Source organism: Prorops nasuta, unplaced genomic scaffold (assembly GCF_024137725.1).
Source record: "Prorops nasuta isolate Cenicafe-Biocafe unplaced genomic scaffold, Cenicafe_Pnas_1.2 PNAS00015, whole genome shotgun sequence".
NCBI classification, from domain to species: Eukaryota; Metazoa; Arthropoda; class Insecta; order Hymenoptera; family Bethylidae; genus Prorops; species Prorops nasuta.
Window position 1 is genome coordinate 4,299,721 of NW_027116812.1, and position 22,213 is coordinate 4,321,933.

Below are 22,213 nucleotides of genomic sequence, written 5' to 3' on the forward strand. Positions count from 1 at the left end.
AAATCATTTAGAGTTGATCCAGCAGATCGGTCTGCGGTACTCCTTCGATCTACTTCGGGCGATAAAGATCCTTGCCTCGTCGATTTTCTCGTTGTGCGTTGGCTCATTCTCGAAGCATAACTTTGTCCTCGCGTTTCATCATCGTCTAATGGCGAAGACTCATTTTCTTCGACATTAGACTCACCTCTTGAGAATACGCTTTCACCAGTTGATTTGCGAGAAGATCGCCTGCTCTAACGGTTACTTGCATCGTCCACCGGCTCAGCCATACTAGATTTAATACTCCTTGACGTTGATCTTGACCGCGTTGATCTCCTGGATGGTGTAGACGCTCTTTCCTGGCCCATCGTACAGCGCGATGGTGTTCGTTCCATTGCCTCCAAAGTTTGTACCGTCGATCTACCGGATCGATCCACGGTACTCCTTCGCTCTTCTTCGGCGGCTAATAAACTTTCCTGCATCGTCGACTTTCTCATTGATTGTTGGGTGCCTCTTGAATGACTAATAGGTTGGTAGCTTTCATCGTCGGCTTCCGATAAATATTCGCTCTCTTCAGCATTGGACTGTCCCCTCGAGAAAACGCTATCGTTCGTTGCCGCATAAAGCGACGAAGCTGGCTTTGAACGCGAGCTTTGCCTCGAGCTCGAGCTTGGTTTTGTCGTTGTCGTAAGCTCCGAATATCGTGACGAAGTTCGTGGGCTGATAAATGAAATTCCTGCCTTTTTTTTACTTTCCGTAATATCATCATCGCCCAATGACTCGTAATTAGAGCCTCTGTTAAAGCTAACATCGCTCATCACTTTTCCAACGCTGGATTTAGTTGTTGTTCTTGCTGATTCTGATCTAGCAGAGTCTCGTTTAGTCCTAGCACTTGTGGAACGACGTTGCCCAGATATTAGTCGTTCCTCGCTAGGTAAATATCCAAAGTCTGACCTAGTTGATCTTGACACGGTAGGCGATGATATTACTATGGTTACGGTAGTTACAGAATCATTAGGTGCTACAATAGTAGGTATCGCGTCACTTTCAGCAGTTGACAGTGCTCTCGAAATAATAGTATCGTCTGTTGGCGTATAAAACGAGGAGCCTCTTTTTGACGAACTACCCTGCCTCGTACTTAAACTTGTTCTTGGTGTCGAAATGGATTGCGTGTATGGTTTCGAGGATCTTGAGCTTAAAAATGAAACTTCCGGCCTACTCGCAGCATCTATTGTATCATTATCTTCGGAAATCTCGTAATTAGTCTTAGAAGTCGCAGAGGAGGTTCTCTTGGCGCTAGATCTGGACTTGGATCTTACCGATTTGGACCTACCAGAATCCCGTTTACTCCTCATACTCGTAGCACGTCTTTCCTCGCGTGCCAATTGTTCATCGCTATCTAAATTCTCAATATCCGATTCGTTCGACATGGACATATCATCCATCGGTTTTGATTCGGATGCTGAGGAAAATACTATGGTTAATGTCGCTATAGAATCTTTCGGTGTTACTAGAGAGGAAAACCTTTCTATTTCATCAGCATCAGATTTGCCTCTGGAATAGACGGTTTCGTTAGTAGGCAAGCGAGAAGATGTTCCGCTTTGACGGCTGGTTACATCATCCACCGGCTCGGCTACGCTAGATTTCATGCTCCTTGACCTTGACCCTGACCTTGACCATGTTGATTTTTTAGACGGTGTAGACGGTCGACCCATCGTACTGCGCGATGGCGTTCGTTCCATTGCCTCCAAAGTTTTTACCGTCGATCTAGCCGATCGATCTACCGTGCTCCTTCATCCTTCTTCAGGCAGGAAAGTATCTCGCATCGTTGATTGTCTCGTTGTTCGTTGGCTCATTCTTGAAATATAACTTTCTTCTTCCATTTCATCGTCATCCAATGGCAAGGACTGATTTTCATCAAGATTAGACGTGGCCCTTGAATAAACGCTTTCACCTGTCGGTACGCGAGTGGATCGTCTGCTTCTACCGCTACTTAAATCGCCTATCGGTTCCGCTACACTAGATTTCATAGACCTCGACGTTGACCTCGAGCGCGTAGACTTTCTCGATCGTTTAGACGCTCTTTGACGATCGAGCGTACTGCGTGATGGCGTTCGCTCCATTGCATCCAAACGATTCAGAGTCGATCTACCGGATCGATCCACGGTACTCCTTCGCCCTTCTTCGGGCGATAAAGATTCTCGCATGGTCGATTTTCTCATCGATAGTTGACTACCCCTTCAGACGCTAAGAGGTTCGCAGCTTTCGTTATCCGTCGCCGTTAAACACTCGTCTTCTTCCACATTGGACTCTGTCCTAGAGAAGATGCTTCTGCTCGAGGGCACACGCGACGATCGAGAGCCCTTCGCGATACTAGATTTAGCGCTCTTTGTCCTTACACTTTGCGCCGTTGATCTTCTAGACGGTGTGGACAATCTGTCTCGAAGAGCGCTGCCTCTCGATCCAGCTCGTTCCGTTGCCTCTACTTTGATGCCAACAGTTGACCTGCCCGATCGAGTCATCGGAGTGCTTTTCCGGCCTTCTTCCGGTGCCACTGATTCTCGCACCGTAGATTTGCTTGACAATTGTTGACCAATTCTAGAAATAAAGCTTGATTCTCGCCTGACACCGTCGTCCGTTGCTAATGTTTCGCTCTCTTCAGCATTGGACTGCCCTCTGGAGAAGATACCTTTACTCGTTGGCGTGCGCGAAGATCATCCACTTTTACGGCTGGTAGCATCGTCCATCGTTTTCACTGTACTTGTACTTTTGAAGCTCTTTGGCACTGACTTTGAACGCGTGGATTTTCTCGATACCGAAGATGCTCTTCCCTGGCTGCTGGTATCTCGCGACGTTGTCCGTTCGCTTCCTCTCAAATTGCTCAGAGTGGATCTAGCCGATCGATCGGCTGTACTCCTTCGCCCTAATTCGGGCGATAAAAATTGTTGCCTCGTCGATCTTCTCGACGTCTCTTGGCTAGTCCTCGAAGCAAAACTTCCCTCTCGCCTGACATCATCGTCCGTTGCCGGTAGAGACTCGTTGGACTGTCCTCTGGAAAAGATGCTCTTCTTCGTCGGCGAACGCGAAGACCTTGCACTTTTTCTACCGCTCGCATCGTCCGCCGCTTCGGCCGTGCCGGACCTAAAGCTCTTCGGCACCGACTTTGACCGTACGGACTTTCGCGATACCGTGGATGCTCTTTCCCGAGCAGCGCTATCTCGCGACGCTCCCCCTTTGCTTCCTTCCAAGTTACTCAAGGTGCTGGATCTGGCAGTTCGATCCGCCGTACTCTTCCGCCCGAGCTCGGGCGATAAAGATTCTTGCCTCGTCGACTTTCTCGTCGTCCACCGGCTGGTATCAGCCGGCGAAGACTCGTCCTTGTTGTAGTCCACGTTGGTGGAGAGTGTCCTCGAGAAAGTGCTCCTGCCGCTGGACGGTAACCGCGAGGATCGAGCGTTCCTTCGGCTGCTCGAGTCTTCCGCGAGGCTAGATTTAACGCTCCTCGTCCCGACGCTCGGTGCCGTTGATTTTCTCGATAGCGTGGAGGCTCCTTGCCGAGCGGCGCTGTCACGCGACGCTCCTCGTCCAGCTGCTTCCAAGTTGCTCAGGGTGGATCTGCCCGTTCGGTCGACCGTACTCTTCCGTCCTCCCGCGGACTGCACGGATCCCTTCTTCGTCGATTTTCTGCCCGTTCGTTGCTGGCTCGTTCTTGCGACGAAGCTCCCCTCCCTTGTACCACCATCGTCGCTCGCTGCCATCGATTCATTTTCCTCAATACTCGAGGCTGTCCTCGAGAGGACGCTTCTGCTGGAGGGTATGCGCGAAGATCGAGCGCTGCTCTTACTGCCGCTCACCGCATCGTCCACGATACTCGACTTGGTACTCTTTGACTTTCCGCTTAAGCCTGACGATATTCTAGACAGTACGGACGTTCTCTCCAAAGTAATGGTATCTCGCGAGCCAGCTCGTTCGCTTGCTTCCGATCTGCCTAGAGTCGATCTACCCGATCGATCTGTCACGATCGTACTCTTTCGCTCTCCTTTCGCCGTCGATCTTCTCTTGGACTTGTCGCTACCCGTTGAAACATAACTTTGCTCTCGTGATACATTATCCGTGATAGACGACACTTCGGTTTCTTCGTCGTTCGTTGGCGCGTAAAAAGATGAATCTTTCTTCGATAAAGTCGTTTTTCTCAAGCTCGAGCTTCGTTTTGGCGTCGAAGAGGATCGCGCGGTTGATTTGGAGGAGAACCTCGAGGCTGCGGACTTTTCCGTGCTCCTTCTGCCACCAGGATCTTCGAAAGTCTCGTAAGCGGCATCGGCAGTGACAGAGGAGTCCCGTGTCAGATTGGTGCTCCTCCTCAATTTTCCAACGCTACTGATTCTAGATTTTGTCCTTACTGATTCCAACCTGCTAGAGTCTCGTTTACTCAGGCCACTCGTACGAGGAGGTTCTTCGTCCAGCGAAATGCTAGAAGCTGACCTATCCGACGTTGGTATTTTATCGAACGAGGTGGCCTTGGAAACTGTGGAGATTACTATGGACAATGGTGGAAGATCCTTTGCTACTGCCTCCGGAGACCTCTGCTCTATACTTTTGAGCAAAGCTGGTGATAAAGCTTGTACCGATCTAGTAATGTTGCAGGTTCCTTCCTCTGCATTGCAAATTACAATGGTTTCGTGAAACTCGACTGTAGCGAAATTTGAATCAATGAGATCTACTTGCAAGCCGTTGTCCTTGTAAATGACCAAGTTATTTGGAGCATTCGTCACTCGCGAGCCTCCTGCATTGTATCCTACGTTCCCTTTGGTTTGTACTCCGATTGATATGATTATGTTTCCTATTTCGTCATCCCAAGCCGATTCCGCTGGACACGCAGTCTCCGCATTAGGATCTGAATCACTGCCACCCCTTGCACGTGGCTCGAGATAATTCAACTAATCTTGCTTATTTTCTGACACATCATGACACGTTTGAGTATGCTTACTATCATAGTTATTATCAAAATATGTTGCATAATTGTGGATATACGTATTCCGGACTTGAACATTATTTTTCCAACATTTTCCTAGAATTATTATTGCAGTGTTTATATGAGCATTTAGATCTGTGTCGACGCTATGCTTACCAGTTTAATTATCTAATAGTCATTGGAAAAGCTTTAATATTTTAGGTAATGTTTTCAACTAAAGAGGTAGTAAATTAGTGCTTATAGCGTCTACTCACGTGGAATACCATTCATCGTTACCGATGATTATTTTAAAAAATTAAATTTCCTTTTTTTTCACCAAATAGAATTTTGCATTTTGAAGGGTTAGTTGTGTAGCTGCCAAGGAGAATAAAAAACTTCTCAAGTTTAAGGGTGCGAAGTTAGTTGCAATTGTATAGGTGATCGAACCAATCGAACGCATTTTGCGAGTAGATTCATGGAGAAAGTTACCTCTTTCTTACAATTTTCAACGCTTTTGCATGCGCATAATATACTTTTCAGGCAATTTTGCAACGTTCTACGCGCAGTAGCTTTAAAACAGTGCTGGAAGCGTGCTGCTTCGTGAACGCGTTCTCATTTATCCATAACATCAGTAATTTCATCTTATCGACCTAGTAAAATTAATTTATTTTAAACATTAATAAAATATAATACTGCGCAAGCATTTTAACCTATATTACAATATCATCACACATGTATAATGTTTAAACATCTTAGACTAAAATTTCAGACTTGAAACCTTCTATTTCTAACTATGTTAAAACTCCAGGCTTGAGATGGGGCCTGCGGTCTCTATATCATTAATTCACGAGTGATCTGAATCAATCGAGTTATTGTTTCAATGTAATCTTTACTGTTACGTTCATTATCACGCACAAAGATTAAAGTGGTATCGTGGCGGCAGGACGTCGAAATGTCTTGTATACTTATAATTGAGTTTAAATTCTTGTTTTTATCGCATCATTCGATTCCACAAGGACCATCATCCATAGGCATGGCGCGTAGTACCTCGTCCAACAGCTGGAGAGCCCTGTGCAAATGAACCTGGAAATTTATAAGAAACATTTTTCATTCTTCCGTCTTGGACAAAGTCTCCTTACGACATGTTATATAAATGATAAAAAGCGAAGCGTTGATTATTTTACCTCAATCCAGCAGGGTGTTTCTTTGATGCCTAATCGGGAATAATCTAGTCCCCATCCCTTAACAAAGCTCAAACGTAAAATGTAAAATCTTCGCAAGTCATCCACTCCTAATCCAGCTGTCGCGTTTAAATCTGAATAATATATGAGTATTAATTCTCTCGATTGGGTACGCGACATTGGCATACACATTTGGAAATTACCGCCCCCCCCCAACCCTCCCTAGACTAGCACAAACGAATGGAAGAAATTTCATACAAATATTTGTGCTCGAGGAGAATCTGCACTCACTTTTTGCAATGGGAGTTTTATGTGTCGTGTGGCCCGCGACAACCGCAGCTTGCGCAGCTGCTGCAGCTTGAGCATTCGCGGTCTGCTCTTTCATTTCTTTGTAGCAATGCCTCAGATCGAAAACTTTAATGCGTGCAGCAGGATAAATTTTGTGAACAGTATCGCCAGGGGCTCGGCCGGCTTCCCCATCCAAGTAATAGGATTGGACGAAGACACTGTGGTCACTCTGACATCTTAACCACACATCACCTTCGCCTTTCAAATCCAGTACAACGCCTTTTCCTATATAGAGACGCGCTCTTTCACTTTGTTCCGTTCTGTGTACATTGCTCAAGGCTCCCAAGTAAAATCTCTGTCCTCCACTAGGATCTACGTAGCCCCACGGTCACTGTTGAATGTCCACTGCTAACTTTAAAAATGTCTCCTACTTGAGCGTCCAATTCGAAATAACCAATGGAGCACCAGTAGCTCGGTGCTGGCTGAGTCGAAAATAATCCTCCAGCATTGTCATTCGCATCTCCGCTGCAGCCACCCCCTGATAAAATATTACAACAAAAGATATCATTAGGTTCTTTCCTTGTTTATTAATTTAGTAGAAACTTACGGTCAGAATTTGTATGCAATTGACGGTAATCCGGTGGTTCGATATTCTGTGTATATGCAAGTGCATGTGCTCCTGTCCATTGTGCGCCTTGTGTATTGACAAGACTATTCGGGTAATGCAGCTGCACCAGGTCTACTGGAGAATTCTGATTCGTTCCTGAAATTCAACAATTTATTCATTCCAATTTCCTCGTTTTCTTCTTTCTGCCAATTATCAAGGAATAGAGTGATGGCTTGATAAACGTTTTAACAATAATGTTTAAACTGTTATTTTTCAGATTAAAAACCAAAAAACTTCATGATTAATTAAAAATTCATTCAGTACACCTGTCCATTAGTAAATTTTTTAAAGAACTTTTTTCTTTGAATATTTCACATTGGTGTCACTTTTAAAAAAAGCCTAAGTAAAGATGTTTCTCTCGATGGAGGATAAAGAATCTCAGCTTTAATAAGTAGAAACTGGAAAAATCGAATAAAATGATTAAATAGATATGCAGTATCGGGAATTGTACCATTATTAACTAGGTAATCTCAAAATAAAATATAAAGAATTTAAGAAGAATTCAACAAATACTATTTTCGTTATCTTACTTTGCCTGTAATAAATTTTATGGAATAGATTGTGGATTAATTATATTAAAATACTGTGGCAGCATAAGCCTATTTTAAAATGACGTTTCGTTTTATCTGTTTGAGATTCACTAAAGATCAGATTTTTCTCTACCGACGCGTAAAACGTCTTTACTTGTTTTTTTTCTTTTTTTTTTTTTTTAATATCTCTGGAGAAAAGTATTGAAACAATTTACTTACGATGGAATGAAGTAAAAAACGCATTTTCAATTGTATTGTAAAATACCTTGCAAATAAAATATTAAAGTATGATATTTTTCTATTTGCCTATCCTAATTAGTACCTTCATTATAAAATTCTTTACCTAATGAAGCTGTTAACAGCTCGACGCCAGACGGAGGCTGATTCAACTCCTGAAATGGAGTTACGTCCTATAAATTGAGTTTAATGGTTGTTCCTGAGATGGACTTAAATTTTGGCTGTTTTTGCTATTACCAGCAGTTGTCAAGTTTTGCTGCAGCTGATTATTTATTGCATGGTTTATTGGATCGATCGCTTCTGTAAGAGAATGCATTAATTTATGAAAGCAGAAGACATTTTATGCAGAAAAAAGCATTGTTAATCTTTATTTTAGTTATTCACTGGATTCATGTAAAAGCAAAATAAGCTGAAATTAGTGGATAAAGTAGTTTTACGAAAATAAGCTTAATTATATATAAACATTCAATGATGTATACCGCTTAATGGAGAGAGATGAGATGTACGAATCCAAATTTGCTCAAACCAATCATTTTCCTCCAGATTACCAAAGGGGCTTCCACTGTCGCCAGATATGTCTTCGCCACTACCTTTGCGAAACAGCAAAAGGAGAAAGAACTAAAGTCAAAATCAAATTGAGTTACAGTATAAGAGAAATATTGATAATATTACACAATAATGTATCAAGTATCTCATACATAATTATTAGAAGATTATCTGTATTATAAGCATATATCACTATCTCTTATCTTACTTTTCTCACATTAGTAAGTTTCATGAGAATATTTGACAAGCACACATTGTACGAAACAAGAAAAGCAGGAATAAATAATAACAAATTTTTTATTGCAACTATACTTATTTAATGAATGTGCATCGTTTTCCGTTTAAAATATATCAATTTTCTCAAATTATTGACATTTTAAGATAGCGCAGCGGTTCTCAACCTCTCGCCGTCTGGTCTGCTAGTTTTGATCTGCTAGCTTCAGCTTCATTCTATATTCTTAAAACACGTTAGGAGATCCTATAAAAAAATATGCTTAGCCTGTAAAAAAGGCGGCAAGTAGATATAGAAAAACTGGTAAAGGAATATCTTAATACAAGATAATATTATAGAATCTCCATTCCTTTTCTAAAATAAGCAAATGATATTAAAGTAACTTTTCTACGAAAAAATTATACAATATATACCAGTATACTTTTCGTAGAAAAATTACTTTAATATTATTTGCTTATTTTGCAAAAAGGAAATAAATTCAATAATAGTATCTCCTACTAAGATACTTTTTTACTACTTTTTTCTATGAACTCGTTGTCTTCTTTTACAGGCAAAGAATATTTTTTTGATCTTTGCAATACTTTTTTTTTACTTAGGTAAACGCAAAGCAGTACGGCATGATATATATTACCGATATCGTAGATTGGTGAAAATAGTAAAAACCAGTTATTTTGCAATTAAAAATTCAAGTATCTTAGAAACTAAAATCAATCTGACAATTTTATGACCAAATTCGAATTCAGCGTGAAGCATTACCTAAAAAAGATGGTCAATTCTGACACAGTAATCGTTTTGTTAAATCTTTGTAGACATGTATTATTAACGATTCAAAAATTAATTAAATTTTCGGCATATTATAGACAACTAAAGGTTCGTCTTACTTTGCCATATTTATTCCAATAATTGCCCAGTAATTATTACAATAATAACGTTATATTATTATTGACAATTAGTAGCTCGTTTTACTTCACCATACTTATGCCATTAATAGTCAAACAATTTTTATAACGATTGGGCCCTATTATGTCTGTAACTACTGAACCAATATTACTTTCCAGCAATTAGCCATTTATTAGGCATTAATGAAAGTACGTGGGCCAATACTTTTCAGTTACTGGATAGTTTTCCAGTTCCTAGTTGAAAAATGGAAGAGTCTGTACAGTGGAGCGTCCATGACATACGATCAACGAGCGCATGCGACACAACATTTTAACAAATTAAATCCTGTTCAACTCAACAATATTAGAATGCACTTACCTCAAAAATACGCACGTAAAAAAATAGGATCTGAATAGGCATTTTTTGTTCGTTCAAACGATAGCAATATGAATTTGATAAATTCTTTAAGGGCGAAAAATTTAGTTAAACATTTACAAAGCTTTTTCTTGAGTTATACTCTTTTTTCTTTCAAATTAAATTATACCGTTGAAAAAGACACTTTTTAAACTACAAAATCCATATTTTATAATGCGTGTAGAAATAAATAGTTGATAAACAGCGACAAAAGAGACGCGCAACGTCTACATACTGTAATATCATGTTGGTAGACGACGGCGCGATCACTTTCTTGTTTCGTTGTTTATCAACTATTTATTTCTATACAAGTCGTATATATATGTTACAAATTTTGTACATTTCGTAGTTTAAAAAGTGTCCTTTCGAACGATACAATTTAATTGGAAAAAGGACTTTATAAACATTCAATTGAGTCTTTTGTCTTAGACAACGTCCTAAATGTATATGAACACTAAAAATATACCACCATTTGATGGTGAAATGATTTTTTTAAAATGTAAAAAACCCTATATAAAAAATCTTCGGTAAGTTTTGTGTGAATTGATTCAGCTGGAAATATAAGGAAGATCTATCCAAATGTTACTTTCAATTTTGTTTTAAACATATTCCATTAAGTTACGACTAATTAAACAGAAAGCCGTTTATTTGAAAATGTCGTGGCGCGCTCTATAAACGATTTCTTTTGTGGATGCTCCCATTAATTGTTACAACAGTATAATGGATAAATATTCATTTTAATTTTTTTCAATGCTTAAAATCTCGGAATTTCTCGAATAACTCTCACCTAAATGACAGATGTAAATTATTTCATTCTTTCCTATCGCAACTGACGTGGAAACTGTTAACTAGCTTTTGACCTTTATAAATTTATTTTTTGGTTCAAATAGATAATTTTAGTGATAGAAAATGATCATAAAGTATTGTATTTATATTCAGTTATAAAATAATAATTATTAAGCATGTGTTTGTAATTGCACGTATGCTAAAAACAAAGTTGCATCGATATGTGTTGGCTGGCTGAACATATTTGCTTACATTTGTATACGAAAAAATGTCAGATGACGCGCGCATCAACCAACACCTGTATTCGCTATTGTACGCAAAAGTCAACGCCAGCTGGTGATCAACTCATAACTGACTTAGAAACAAAAAAGCGCTGAAACAATATTTCACAGAAACTAATATTCAGCATGTATAACTTATTGCAAAAATAATTCTATTAATCTAACATATTAACTAATTTCATTTGTCCAATACTCAGGCTGAGTAAAACCACTGATATTAAGATAATTATGTTATATCACGTGTTACATAGAATACAGCATTTTCAAATTAATACAAGCTGGATCTGCTCGTCGCTTAACTATTTTCTTTTTTCTAATAATTTTTCTTCGATGCAGCTATTTTCAGCATCGCTCGATGCACCACATAGTAACCAGTGCAACAACCAACTCCATAGGCAAATGTTAGAATTTCTCAAAAAAAAAAAAAAAAAAAATGGTTAGCTAATTAAGAGAAGTTACAAATTGCTCGATTTTATATCTAAATACCTTATTTTTCTCACAATTATGTCTTGGCATTAAGTTAATAAAAACAGAAATTTTATGTGTGTGGGTGCAATCTGGTATAACACTATTTTTTAATATCCGGTGCGATCACCATAAAAAATATTCTAACTTCCGAGCAGGCAAAAAAATTTGCTTCCCATAAGCACTTTGTAGCAATTGGTGGCTATTTTCTATCGGAAGAAGGAACCAATGGATTCATTAAGCCCAAGCAACAGATGAATAAGCGATCAGTGATTATATCATGCGTTTGGCTAAAGATTCAATTAAAGCATAATTATAGCCAAACAATTGATACTATCACCAACCGCTCATTCAACTGTTGAGTGCATTGAATGTATCCAATAATGGACCTCAATGTACGCGGAATTTGAAGTACTTTTTGACTAAGCAACAGACAATCATTATAAAGTAAAAATATGATCCAAGAAAAAATGGCATATAAAGGATATATTTGTTACCCGAGGAAGCTGAAAAAAGGAAATCTCGCAAAAAGAAATTTAAAAGTAACTAATTAATCAATTCGAGCCATAGCTGCTGGTCATCTCCACGTCAGTTTCTGAATCGGAATTTTTCCGCAATTTTCAATTCAAGATTTTTCTGTCTCATCTGCGATACGCTTTTACTGATTTATCTATGCTACAAAAAAATTAAAACCATGTACTTCCCACATGCCGGGTTTCCACGTTACCTGGATTAACGAAGAACATGTTTCATGCGCTTTCTCTGGTCGAAGCAGCTCCTCTCCTTCGTCAGCACGTACAATCACTCATACCGGGCTCACTTACTTCGGAAAACACTTATCGCAAGAAAAGGATCACTACTTGTGGGGGGCAAAGAAATTGCAACGGAACTCCGAATCAATCGTTATCCGGTTTAAATGATACTTTTTTCGCGACTCGCACGCACAGCTCCACCGCATTCAACGGAAGAAGCCGGTCCACGTAAACGTAAATCATCCGGAACGTAACGCAGTGGATCGGCGCACTTCGTAACTAACTCAATCGATCCGCGATCACGACGTGTTCACTTCGGAAAACTCGATCACGGAAAATTAACTGCAACTGAAAAAGGGAAAGGGCAAACAAAAACGCAGCGGCGATCAAGGTTGATTGTTCCCCAGTGTATGCGAAACTTCTTTCGCGACACGTCCACACAGGTCCACGGTTTCCAAAAAAAGATGCCGATGCAGGGTAATGCATGTAAAACATCTGAAACATGTTAATGTGGATCAGCGCACCACGTGGCGATTAGCGGAACCGATCCGCGATCACGGTATGCGCTGTTCCACTCACTCAACCGAGTGCATTCGGTGTAGTCAACAAACAGTTGAATGCGCTACGTGTACGGGCGCAGTGCACTGTAGTTGCCACAATAGACAGTGGATGTCGCGTCGATAACTCTTTTAGAACTGCTAGTCTGCTATACACGCGCGCGAGTGAGCCGAATGCGTGAACATGTCAGATGAGGCTGAAGCTAGCCGCCACTTCCCAGCCGCCAGTTGGGAAGTAGAAAAAGTATTGTTGATACGACTATGTTCAGACAATAAGCAAAAGTAGCAATCTAATCAATTTTTGAACGTTAGGAATTTTTTTTATAATTTCTAATTTGTGCTGTTATCTAGCGCATTAAATTTGGAATAAACTGGTGTGTATTTCATTAGAGATCTCCATCGTCAAAGATATTTTCTTACCGATTGTAACGAAAGACATCAGCCGAAATCGTGACTGTAGACAAACAAGTCAATGTTTCCACCTATGGGAAAGAGCTTTTGCCAATTTTTCGCTTTTATGGTCCTTTAGTAGATAAAATTTTGAAGAAAATGGTATATATTTTATGAAGGATCTCGATCGCCAAAGTTATTTTTTAATCGATCTTGAGCAAAGATTTAAGCCATAATCGTGACACTTCGACGGGTAAAAAAACATCTTTGACAATCGAGATCCTTCATAAAATATATACCATTTTCTTCAAAATTTTATCTACTAAAGGACCATATAAGCGAAAAATTGGAAAAAGCTTTTCCATAGGTGGAAACATTGACTTGTTTGTCTACATGTCACGATTTCGGCTGATGTCTTTCGTTACAATCGATAAGAAAATATCTTTGACGATGGAGATCTCTAATGAAATACACACCAGTTTATTCCAAATTTAATGCGCTAGATAACAGCACAAATTAGAAATTATAAAAAAAATTCCTAACGTTCAAAAATTGATTAGATTGCTACTTTTGCTTATTGTCTGAACATAGTCGTATCGACAATACTTTTTCTACTTCCCAACTGGCGGCTGGGAAGTTGCGGCTAGCTTCAGCCTCATACATGTTAGTGACTTAACGTTATACTGAAAAAATAATAATTAATACAGTATTAATTTACTATTACTTTACAAACAGCGTTAAATCAACAGTGCACCCACGCGTTAATAAACGAATCCTGTGTATCGTGGCTTATTGTTCGTACTCCTAATATGCGGAAAAAGTGTAAATAGTAAACGGCGCGAATAGCACAATATACCAAATCCCGGCAATCATTAGTTTTTAAGAATTTCTCTACATTACAATGCACAGTTGTTAAATTTACTGATTTTACACTATAATAATTTCTTGAAATCGCTATAGGTTTTCTTCGAGGTGTTTAAAAGCGTTTCATCTTGTATTCGGATTGTGTAGATTTCCATTGGTGCAACGTTAATTCTAACTCGATTCTAATCCAATTTTAACACCTCGATAGAAACATAGATAGTCGGTGGATTCATCTAGTCAACACTCAGTGATCTCAGCTGTTAAATAAAAGACGCTTTTGAATGGTCAATTTCAATCGGTTCTAGCAATCAAACGCGTATTTTACTTGGATGTTGTAATCTTTGAGTGTCGACTGTGGATACACCCGTTAGTAAAATTGTAAACATTACAATGTGAAACCGGTAAATTTAACGACTCTGCACTGTGTGTAAAGGTGAGGGTACATGGCGCGTGAAATAACGCGTGGCGCGAACACTGTTGCGCGGAATACAGGTTTTTAGCGCGTCCGCTCGAACGTCGCGCAAAAATGTCCGTGCCGCACGTGTATTTCACGCTCCGCGTACCCGCACATTAAGATTGCTAAATGCGTGCTTAAAACTAATAATTACCATCTTGTTGGGGAGGGGATTTACTGCTTTGCTACTCATGCAAATTTTGCTATTTACTTTTTTTCCATTTATACACGCGGAAACATTCTACAATAGTACATTTTCCTGGCACAAATTCATAATAGCAAAAACGCATCTCATAATGTATTGTACAAAATGACTACAAGATTTATGTTAAAATAAAACCTTAGAATTTGTAGTGTACTTACCTGGAACTTGATACTCTTTTTCATGGAAGTTTCAAGTTCGAGCAGCCATTTTTCAACTTGGCCACGTGCTTTCTCAGTGTCGATGATGTTTTCCAATTTAACTATTTCGCCCTCTGACGAAAGCATCATTGTTGCTTCCATATTTTCAGTAAAATTCAATTTGGCTATGCCCTCGAAACATTTTTTCAGATGTGGTTGTACCCTGTTCAAAAAATATTCTATATTTTCCTGTTTCGTGCAGATATCGTGTGCCAAACACAACGATTGTGAAGTGAGAGTGTATTGCTGCGTTTACATACGAAAAGCACGATGAAAAATTTGCTAACAGTGCTGTCTATTGTTTAGTTTTTGCAGTTTTCTACTGTGCACTCTGTATAGATATAGAACAACACATTCTCACATCTCTTTGTTGTATTTCACCCACGGTACCTAAATTTGATTTAATTATACTGAGTGAATTCATTTTACTATTAACCACATATTCCTTCGAATATTAGAAGTAATCAATTTTATGAAATGTATTCCAATTGCCCTTTGTATTTTAAATATTCCATATTTGTGAACCAATCAAGCGATGATATAACGAAGTAAGTGAAAGTGGTGGTACAGCAGAATTAGAGGATATTGCCTGTCTGCTCACTTTCCCTTCATTTTACCCTACGTCTGATTGGTTCATTAAAATGTGGAATACTTAAAAATTAAAAGGTCGATAGAACTTTTTTTTTAATTGTTCAATTCTAACGGTGCATTGAATATTTGGCTAAAATTATGCCATTCGAAAGGAAGACACCCGGTATATAAAAGAAGGTTTACCTAGTCGGATCTTTAGTCTCCGATAAAATTTCTAGCAGTTCGTCGTTAGAGAGAAAGAAGAAACGTGGAAAATAGAGTCTCTTTTTCTCTAAATATGCAGTCAAGCCCTTTTGAACCAGGTCTAATAGACTAGTACATCTTTTTAGACGTTCCAACATCTTGTCTACTGCCAATACTGACATAACTCTTGGATCAGCGAAAACAGAGATCATAATTTCTCGCCAGATCTTAAAACAATTGTCGAATTTAGTTGGAATAACATTTTAAGAATGATTTAGAATTTCTACCTTGTCGACAGAACTGAATCGACGACCTTCCTCAGGCATCTGTTGCTGGATATCTGGAGAGGAAAATATTGGTTCCAGGTACATCCAAGTGGCTTGAACCTTCAGCCAATAATCCATGATATCTTGCAAATGGACCAATTTACCCTCCCATTCTCTAAAAGTAAATTCTTTTGTAAATATAATCATGGTAATTCTAGTAATATTTATCGTCGTACAATGTGTCCTTCTCGAAGGGTTTTATATAAAGAGAGTTCTTCATAGTTTGAGCCTTTGTCAAATGATCATCTAGCAAAAGCTGAATATCATCCACGCTAGATACAACGAAAGTTCCAGTATCACGATAAACTAGTACAGTAAATTCAATTTCCTCCCAATCTGCGTGCATCCTTTCCAAAGCTTTCTCAAGGTTACCCTCTTTGGTAGCAGCTTCTGTGATGCTGTCGAGTTTCGCAACGTAATCATCCAATCCATAATCAAGAATCTATAATTATGATTAAATTTTAATTTTTCTAAAAGCTAACAGTGCTTTATTGAAAATTTACTTTAGCCAGTGTGGTGGTTTCATCAACTTTAATTGGGAAGCCAACGACTTCTGAGACCAATTCCCAGTGTCGATCCTTCAGTGAAGGATTTCCAAGAGACGCTATAACTGGCATATGATCCTTAAAATCATCTATTATTGACTTCACGGTTTCAAGAAGCTTTCTGACTATTGGTTCCTGCAGGATTTTATCTAATTTCATTATACTACGATAGGCCAGTGCTGTTTCTGTTTCTATCTCTTCAGGATCGTAGCTGCCTATCTTGCTCTCCATCCAATTTTTGTGACTCGTTAAAAAATCACAGGAAGCATCGTATAATTTCTTGTATGGCGATAGCTTATCGCTTATCTAAATATATTTATCATTAATAATTAGTCAATAATAGAGCAACATTTTATAAATAAATTATTAATAATTGGTAAATAATTAATGAACATTCTATAATCATACTGTACCTGCTTCCTCAAAGGATAACGAGATGGTTCCCACCCAAACATTTCTTCCTCTATGTTAATCTGTTCGATGGTCTCCATCGCAGCAATGAGTTTGTTCTCTAAATTCGCAGCTTTCTTCCTGTAGCGATATATCTCGTCAAGGGTGCCCCAATATTGAATCTCATCGCAATATTTAGAGTACAGAGCAAGAAGATCCTTGAATTTTTTGATTTTGACCTTTAATTCGGCCTGATACTCGTTTGTTTTGCTAGCTACTATTTCCAAGTGTTTTTTGAAAATATCTTCCATCGAGTGATGCCTACAATAAATTCAATGCTCAATTCCATCAATTATTTCATAAAATCAAATAGTAATTAGGCAAACTTTTACATGTAAAATGCATAATTGTTGGTTCTCAATTCAATTGGAGAAATAGCTGTATAATCTGAGATAAATAGAATATACTTCATGATAATCCTCAATGCAGATTCTTGATCGAGTATCGTTCGAGTTTTCGAAATGTGTATAAATTTCCGGAGTTCCATCAATTCAGCTGTATTTTCTGGTACACTTAGTGCTCGATCCTTCATGTGCTGATAAACTTCTCCTACTCTGTAAATAAGTTTCACAATATAATTGTTGTAATTTTTGATAAGTAAATATTATTTGTGGTTTGTCTATTTTTCAAGAGGAAAGTAAATGAAATTCATCTCGCGATGGATGCATGGAAAATGGTTCTTGTCTGGCAATTATTACAAAAAATAGAATACTATGCTAAATTAATTCATGGGCCTTTCAACTACTGTGTAGTAGAGGAAATTGTCAGAGAACGTACATAGTGAATATTGCTGAAACTCCCACGAATCAATTTGACAAAATATTTATGGACTATAAAAAAAATTAATTACCAAAGAAATTATATCATTTTTGCTGTTCTCAGCTACATTAATAGTTTTAGCCTCATGAACAATTGCTTACTTTCTCCCCTCTGTTAACAATGTACTAATTAACACAATAAAAGGACAATTTTATAAAATTACTCACGCTTTAGCTCTTGCTTGATAATCCTTGATCAATCCATTGAGCAATTGCTGCTTCAAGTAACAAGCGATCATAGTCAAATAATCTATCAAACTAGTCCTATGAACTTCGAAGAAACCAGTAACGAAAGTTCGCTCGAATTCCACTGGTATTTCCCTGCACAGATCATCATATTTGATGACCATCTTTCGACAAGCTTCGAAACCTGGCGGTGGCTCCATTCGCAACATTTTTAGAGTGCTTTCAACATCCTTTTCGTTGATAAAATTGTTATATTTATCAAAATGATGAAGTTGTAGCTCCGGACCAATACTGTGTTCGAGGATCAATTCTGAAATGACGCGTGAGTAACGTTCCATTAATTGCTCCGTGTCGATCCTTTCGTTCTCCAGCCAAAGCTTCACCTATAATTTGTAAAAGTATATATTGAGTCTCTTTGTTTTTCATCGGTCTACCGAACTAATGCTATTAATAAAATCAAGGTATACGCTAAGGTGCCATTCACTTAATATTTTTCTTTGTTTCTTATCTGTTTTATAATTCCTCCTCTTCAGACTGTACAGAAAAACAAACGAAAAATATAAGAAAGTTACATCTCAACTTGCACTAAAATTTAAAAGTCTATAGTATACGTTACGTTTATAAAATCATTTTGAAACTGAAAATTGTAACTAAAATGAATAAGCCTATTGTTTCATTCTAAGAACTGATTTCATTGGTACAGAGCAATGTAATGAAACAAAGGACCAATAGTGTACATACAGCATTCTACGACAAATCTGATGGCTCCTTATTCTTTAGTATTTATTTATTTGTTTTTTTTGTAGAAATTGTTTTCGCCTTTAGTATACTTATCAAAATATCTCTAGTTCTTTGTACTTCTTTTCAATGATTACTTTAGATACAGGTTTTTTTTAATTTTTCCATTTTTGTTGTATTTTTAAAAATAGAAAATTAAAACTTTATAAAAATAAAACTGTCATAAATTTTCTCAAAATTTAACCACTATTTTACTGTAACTTGTGTGGAGTACAATCTATCTTCAAAATTTTATTTCAAATATACTATAGCTTGCAAATATCAATCAAATTTCAACTTGTGTCAGTGATTTGTACTATTAGTTTCATATATTTTTTAATGACATCATTATGTTTCTGTATATATGAATTGTAAAAACGTCCTTTTAAATTTTTTGTTTTTATATCCTTTGAAAATCTTTATAAGATAAGTAGTTAAAGAAATTACAAAAAGTAAGTCTCAGTATAACAATCTGTTTGAGTACTTTCTAATTAATCTAAAAATCGATACGAATCATGTCACGAAAACTATCCATTTATACTTTATTGTGACGATTTTTAGGCTAAAAGGAAAACTCCCAATGTATTAAACAGTCATATAAAGTAAGGTATCACGAAGACATAAAAAATTATATTTGCAGATCACTACAGTTTCATGCACTACTTATCTTCCAATCTGATACTACGTACTTTTAATAATTGACCAAAATCAAAACGATTTTCATAAAACTGCACTTCTGCTCGTGGATATTTGCTCATTGCTTCATACAACGTTCCCAGGATCATCGACAACTCGTCACTAAAAGTTTGGAACGACGGCTCGAACGTTATTCGCTTATTCTTGATAGCCACCGAAATCACGAATCCACAGTTTGTGCTCTAAATTAATGTTTGAAAATTATTATAAAAATTGTTTGTGATTATTATTGTATTGAAGCTAATCAAACATGAAAATTTTAACAAACGAACGATTTAACGTATTTGAGTCTCTGTACTTACGACTCGTTGCTTTCTCGAGCCTTTAGACTGCATGAAATTGAAATAAGCATTTTCAAGTCAGACTTACTTTTTGCTAATCAATAAGAAAAAAATTTAGTAGGAAACTTACTCCAAGATCCAACAGATAATCGATGTAATCTTTGGTAGACATTGAGCACAAACTGGACAGTTGACTTTCCATGATGTATGCCAAGCAATTGAAAAATCGTTGATTTTCAATAAGGTCTTCCTCGTCTGGAAGATGTTTTTTCCTTTTTGCCTGTCATTTCGAGTATTTTCTTTAAAAAATCAACGAGAAAGGCCTAATTTTTGATATTTTTCTTTAATTAAATTACCTTCTCGAGTAAAGTTTGTACAAAAGGTATCCATTTTTTGGTCAGTAAATTCTTCGTACTTTTGACCATTTTTCTAATTAGTTTAAGAAATACATTGAGTTCCAACGCTTGACCAGTTGTTATTAATTTTTGAATATCGATCAATCTTCGATGGCTATAAAATAATTTTTACATTTTTTTATGTTTGTAGAAATTTTTATTAATAATTTCGTACCAACCTAAATTCACACTGCCAGTATTCCCAAGTTTTATACATACACGGATGGTACAGGATCAAGCTTCTACCCAATTTTTTCCTATACTTCTCGAATTTTGAGATGTGCTTTTCGCCAAAATTCATAATTTCATCTCTTTCTTTAGATTTTCTTAAAATCTGTAACATAGAATTTTCTTTTAGCTTAAGGAACTTTTAGCAACATAAACCGAGTAGGAATAAAGGGCATGTAGCCTTCGAGTGTTCCATTTAATGATAACAAAAACGTGTTAAAAATCTTTATAATAATTACTTTCTTTTCAATACATTATTACGAATTATGGAATATTAAGAATGAATAAATTAAAATTTAATGAAACTTTTATTATAGATATAAAGATAAAATTGAAAATATGTAAGACGTGTATGATGATCTATTAATTAATTCAAGCGTATGTTTTATCTACCGGTTTAGAAATGTTCGAAGGATCCTCTCCATCGCTCAATACGAAATCCACTAGTGCTTTTTTCATAGATTTCTTATACTCTTTCTTCATCTCTTGAACACTGTTCAATAATAGATCAGCGTATTTTTCTCGTAATATTTCTGGTATCCTTTCTAGAGTACCTATTATTTGATCTTCTTGCAAATAAGTGACATCTGCATCGTCAATTTCATTCAAGATGTAATAATAATATCTTAAAAGATTCATTTCTTCTTCTGTAATTAAAGTGGTTTCAATATTCGTATATTTTCTCCTTCCAAGGAGCATAATTTCCTTCTTCGTGCATTTTCCATATTCTATTGCATCTATTAAATCCTCTCTAAACTGGTCTCGCTCTTTTCTCAATGTTAAACGAAGTTTTTTCTTAGTGTTCTCGCATATGCAGGGGTCATCCTCCTCCAGTTTACTATAAATAAATATTTTTTTAAATTTATAACACTTACCAATTATATATTTTTCATTTGTTGAATTAATTCTAAAAATAATAGTTCATTCCTTTAATTATTATACGAAAAATCTATTTAGACTATTTTTAAACGAAATTGATATAATTAAATTAGAAGAGATTGATATAAGTTATGAAATAAGATCAATCATGCTGCAATAGCAACTTGTTATTATAATTATTATTAACAAAATTTGTGGTATTTCTCTAACAAAATGATAAAATTAATTTGGAAGAATGAGAAATAAAGTTTGAAATTCGTTTTGTACAATAATAAAATTTTGAAGATTAAAATACATTTGTAAAACTGTTTACCGTTTGGAGTCAAGATTGACGAATGTCTTTTTACTACTTTTAAGCACATATTTTTTGGGCACATGTTGATGAAAGCAATTAGCAAGGGAACGTAGAACCCTGTCCTCTTTCTGGAGTCCTGCCGCATCTAATTTGACGCGTCTCTGGGCTAATTTTGCCTGTAAGTCCTGAGTAGTCAAACAGCAGACGGAGATCTTGTCTGACTCAACAGCAGTTTTTTCCACTGGACCCTTGTTGGCAGAATTGCTGGGTTCTCCACTTTCGGACGTCGCATCGCCTATTATATTCCTTTGGTAGCCGCTCATGCCTACTTTTCACAATTTCTAACCTTTAATCCTTTTCGGAAAACAAATTTTTTGTGTCTTAAAGAATAAATAAATAAAATCCTTTACAAACTCACTACACATTCAAGCATCTAACGATTTATCCAAAATCTTGCATTTTTCTCACAAGTCTGTAGATTTTCTAGCCAGTGTACGTCAACGATTAAACAACACTACAGTTTCATTACCGACTTCACGACGATGCATGATAGATCGATAATAAGATTGTTGGTAACCAAGTAGTTTCGGTAGCTGGTTGAAGCTGGCAGCCGAACGTTAAGGGTCAATGGTATTAGATTTTTGGAGCGTTCACAAGATATCTGGATTTGTGATGTTGTGTGTAGATGTTCTTTTGTCTGAGGTGGTG

General features: G+C 37.2%; 2 protein-coding genes and 1 pseudogene across 2 annotated transcripts in view; all 3 read right to left on the reverse strand.

Moving 5' to 3' along the window:
• Positions 1 to 20,769, reverse strand: part of LOC136778930 (dynein axonemal heavy chain 7-like) — a 46,832-nt gene extending 26,063 nt beyond the window's left edge. Inside the window, exons 1-14 of the mRNA XM_066736124.1 lie at positions 20,725 to 20,769; positions 20,283 to 20,437; positions 20,065 to 20,218; positions 19,839 to 19,988; positions 19,435 to 19,609; positions 18,439 to 18,457; positions 17,937 to 18,311; positions 17,283 to 17,504; positions 16,914 to 17,211; positions 16,459 to 16,806; positions 16,132 to 16,397; positions 15,917 to 16,070; positions 15,630 to 15,856; positions 14,817 to 15,018 (exon numbers count right to left, since the gene is read on the reverse strand). Of these exons, the coding sequence (XP_066592221.1) occupies positions 14,817 to 15,018; positions 15,630 to 15,856; positions 15,917 to 16,070; positions 16,132 to 16,397; positions 16,459 to 16,806; positions 16,914 to 17,211; positions 17,283 to 17,504; positions 17,937 to 18,311; positions 18,439 to 18,457; positions 19,435 to 19,609; positions 19,839 to 19,988; positions 20,065 to 20,218; positions 20,283 to 20,404 (2,712 nt within the window). The 5' untranslated portion in view covers positions 20,405 to 20,437; positions 20,725 to 20,769. The remainder of the gene's footprint in view (positions 1 to 14,816; positions 15,019 to 15,629; positions 15,857 to 15,916; positions 16,071 to 16,131; positions 16,398 to 16,458; positions 16,807 to 16,913; positions 17,212 to 17,282; positions 17,505 to 17,936; positions 18,312 to 18,438; positions 18,458 to 19,434; positions 19,610 to 19,838; positions 19,989 to 20,064; positions 20,219 to 20,282; positions 20,438 to 20,724) is intronic.
• On the reverse strand, positions 234 to 1,721 carry LOC136779154 (uncharacterized). Its single transcript, XM_066736555.1, has one exon. The coding sequence runs from the start codon at positions 1,719 to 1,721 to the stop codon at positions 234 to 236; it is 1,488 nt and encodes a 495-aa protein (XP_066592652.1).
• Positions 5,780 to 12,565, reverse strand: LOC136778931 (mothers against decapentaplegic homolog 4-like; annotated as a pseudogene).
• Positions 20,770 to 22,213: the final 1,444 nt, after the last annotated feature.